The sequence below is a fragment of the Lactuca virosa genome, chromosome 9, assembly GCF_052849685.1.
Source record: "Lactuca virosa cultivar CGN04683 chromosome 9, Lactuca_virosa_CGN04683_v6, whole genome shotgun sequence".
Classification (NCBI taxonomy): Eukaryota; Viridiplantae; Streptophyta; class Magnoliopsida; order Asterales; family Asteraceae; genus Lactuca; species Lactuca virosa.
The window spans coordinates 226,418,062-226,421,244 of record NC_136434.1 but is presented as its reverse complement, the minus strand read 5'-3'; the positions used below and the strand labels follow the sequence as shown (position 1 = coordinate 226,421,244).

The 3,183-nt window shown below is 35.3% G+C and overlaps 1 protein-coding gene across 1 annotated transcript; it reads left to right on the top strand.

Annotated features, from left to right (window-relative positions):
• The first annotated feature begins 292 nt into the window (after positions 1-292).
• LOC145136717 (REF/SRPP-like protein At3g05500) lies at positions 293-1,979 on the top strand. Its single transcript, XM_079070826.1, has 3 exons — positions 293-497; positions 1,042-1,260; positions 1,362-1,979. The coding sequence occupies exons 1-3, from the start codon at positions 459-461 to the stop codon at positions 1,734-1,736; spliced, it is 633 nt and encodes a 210-aa protein (XP_078926952.1). The 5' UTR covers positions 293-458; the 3' UTR covers positions 1,737-1,979.
• The last annotated feature ends 1,204 nt before the right edge of the window (positions 1,980-3,183 follow it).

Genomic DNA, 3,183 nt, shown 5'->3' with positions numbered 1-3,183 from the left:
CATAGCCAGAGTTATCAGATTTGGCCATGTATTAACATATATGCCAAATAATCTTCTTACTATCGACACAGTCTTCCAAATTACTGAACAATCTGTAATGTAAAAATGAACCCTAGGAAAATTTTTGGAAAGCATTTTAAAAACATGATTTGAAAGAAACTGACGATTCTATTTTAAAAAAATATAGGGTTATTTATGTAAACATAGATAAAGTTAAGGGTTCAATTACACCATGCCTTTTGCGTTCAAATTACAGTCAAAGCTTCTCGACCCGAACCTCCTTTCACACGGGTTACATAACCACAGTTTCGTCTATTATTGTGCCTGCCCTTTGCAACAGACTCTGTGTATTGTATAAATATAGATCCATCGATTGATCGATTATCATCCTTCAGAATTAAGCAACAATCAGTTTTCAGTAGACGATTTCATCTCTCTTTGAATCAATCATCTTGATCATGGCCGAAAACGCTGTTCCTGTTACTACTCAACCAGAGGTTCGTCTTTTCTAATTTTTAATTATTCTCTATCACTGATTTTAGTCTGCATGTTTGATTTGTTGTTTCGATTGATCTGCTGTGTAAGAAGGTAGAACATATTAATTGATAATCGTAACCTAGGGCCAAAGCGAAGCCGATTCGCTGAAATTTATTATTAATAATTCAAAATCGAGAGAAATTGTTGTGATCGTTTGAAAATCGATAACAAACCTAAATAACGAACACGCGAAGATGTGAATCTGCTGAAATTATCTTGATACTAATTTTTCCTAATTTGAATTGTATGAAACGATATCTTCTTTATCTCAAACACATCTTCCTTTCTCCAATTCTAGTAAGATCGATCCTTCAAAACTCAGTAGGATAACGGAATAGAACACTTTAATTGCATGCAAGAAAGATAGATGTTAATACGATGAACATATTCATGAGAAAGAAAGATGAGAAGATAATCGACTATAACACTGCTAATTTCATATACTGTTCAAATCTACTTACTTATTTGATAATTGATAATGGATTATGGTTTCTTGTTTTTCAGATCGAACAAGAGAGGTTGAAATACCTTGAATTTGTTCAAGTTGCAGTGTTCCATGCAGTAGTTTATGCATCAAGAGTCTATGGTTACGCTAAAGACAACTCTGGCCCTCTAAAACCTGGTGTGGAGACAATCGAAGGTACCCTCAAGACTGTTGTTGGCCCTGCTTATGTCAAGTTCCATGATGTCCCTGTTGAGGTCCTCAAGTTTGTTGATCGTAAGGTCAGTTTTTCTCCTTTTTCTCTTTTCTCTTTAATTTTTCATTTTTTTTTATTAAAGTATTCTTAAGGTATAAAAGTACATTGCAATTTCTTGCTTTTCAGGTTGATGAGTCAGTGACCATAATCGACAGCCGTGTGCCTCCTTTGTTGAAGGAGGTGAAGACCGCCGGAGTGGTGGAGACCGCCTCAGGGTTAGCCAAAACCGCCTACACGAAGCTGGAGCCGACCGCTAAAGGGCTTTATGTAAAATACGAACCGGTTGCAGAGCAATATGCTGCATCAGCTTGGCACTCTTTGAATCAGCTTCCACTCTTCTTTAAAGTGGCTAATGTGGTTGTACCTAAAGCAGCTTATTATTCTGAAAAGTACAACCAAACTGTGCAGCAAACAGCTGAGAAAGGGTACAAGGTTTCTTCTTATCTGCCATTGGTGCCCACTGAGAGGATTGCTAAGGTGTTTAACTCTACTGCTGCTTGAGTGTGTGGTGTGGATGTTATGGTGATGTGGTTTGGTTTGATGTTTGAAGATGGATGATGGATGATGAAAATGTTTGCTTTTTTTTTTTTTTTTTTTTTTTTTGTGGTGTTTTACTTGACATTTGTTTTGGATTGATGTAGTCATGAAGAATGGGGATTTGGTTGATGTGTACAGTTTAAGGTTTGGGAGTATGTTGTTGTTTTTGGTTTATGAAGTTTCATCTATATCTTCTTCTCAAAAGAATATGCTTTTTTTTTTTGTTAGGTTTCATGATGAGCAACAAATATGCAAGATAATATTGTTTAATGTAAGAGTTGAAAGAAGTGGAATATCTAGTAGGCAGTTAGTCATGTCGGTCTTTAATGGATATGTTGAACTCTGCAATCGAAAAATAGAAGTTCTTTGCAATGGGTATGAAATTTAGTTTCTTAAATGATTTTCTTTAAATATGTTTCATTGAAGCCTCGTAAAGTTCTATGTATTTTAGAGAAAAAAATTGTAGAATTGTATGAAAAGTAGTGTAAAGTTCTACGTATTTTAGAGAAAAAAAATTGTAGAATTATATGAAAAGTAGAGCGTTGATTTGACAAATCTAGTGTTGTGAATGTATTTGACAAATCTAGAGTTTAATATGTTGTGAATGTTTTATAGACGGAACAATGATTTGAGGTATATTTAGAAAAAAATATGTTTTATAGACGGAACAATTAATTAGAGGTATATTTAGAAAAAAATATTTAAAATATTTTGGAAAACTAGTCTAATAAGCTACTTTTCTTTTGCCGAACATATATTCTTAAGAAAGATCGAAAAATAATAAGTTAGCTTATCGGTTATTATGACACGCCAAACACATTTTAGATGTTTCTTTTAAGAGGCATAAGCACATAACTTCAATGTAAAAATTTTCCCTGAACAAAATTTACATGGCTTTGATTAATCGTTAGTGTGGAAATTAAGCTTCCTATCACCACAGTCAAAAGCATCCTGCATAACTGTCGTATGACTTTCTCTTAGGCTTTGAAATCAACCTTTTCCAAGATAGTTGCTTATCCCGGGTCTGTTGAAGCGTGGGTTATATTGTTGAGTCTTCCTAGGTGCACTCTTCAGCCCAAGAATAGGCAAGAAGGTAGGTCTGAGAAAAGGAAGTCCTTGCAACATTGTAATATCCTAAGCGCATTAGCTACTTGGGGTACCGAAGACGATATAACCAAACTTGTTAAAAACTTGGTTGACAATGCAAGGCTGGAGCAACAAGGCAAAAAAGAAGGGTGCATTCAAGAGGAAAGAACAACGGGCCACACTAATGTCGTGCAATGTCTCCGTAAGGTTGCAGATGGGCATTTCACAACAGCAGTGAAAGTATTATGTTCCTCGGGAGTTGCTCCATACAAGGATGATACTACAAAGGCATTAGATGATAAGCATCCATACAAGCCACCACCAT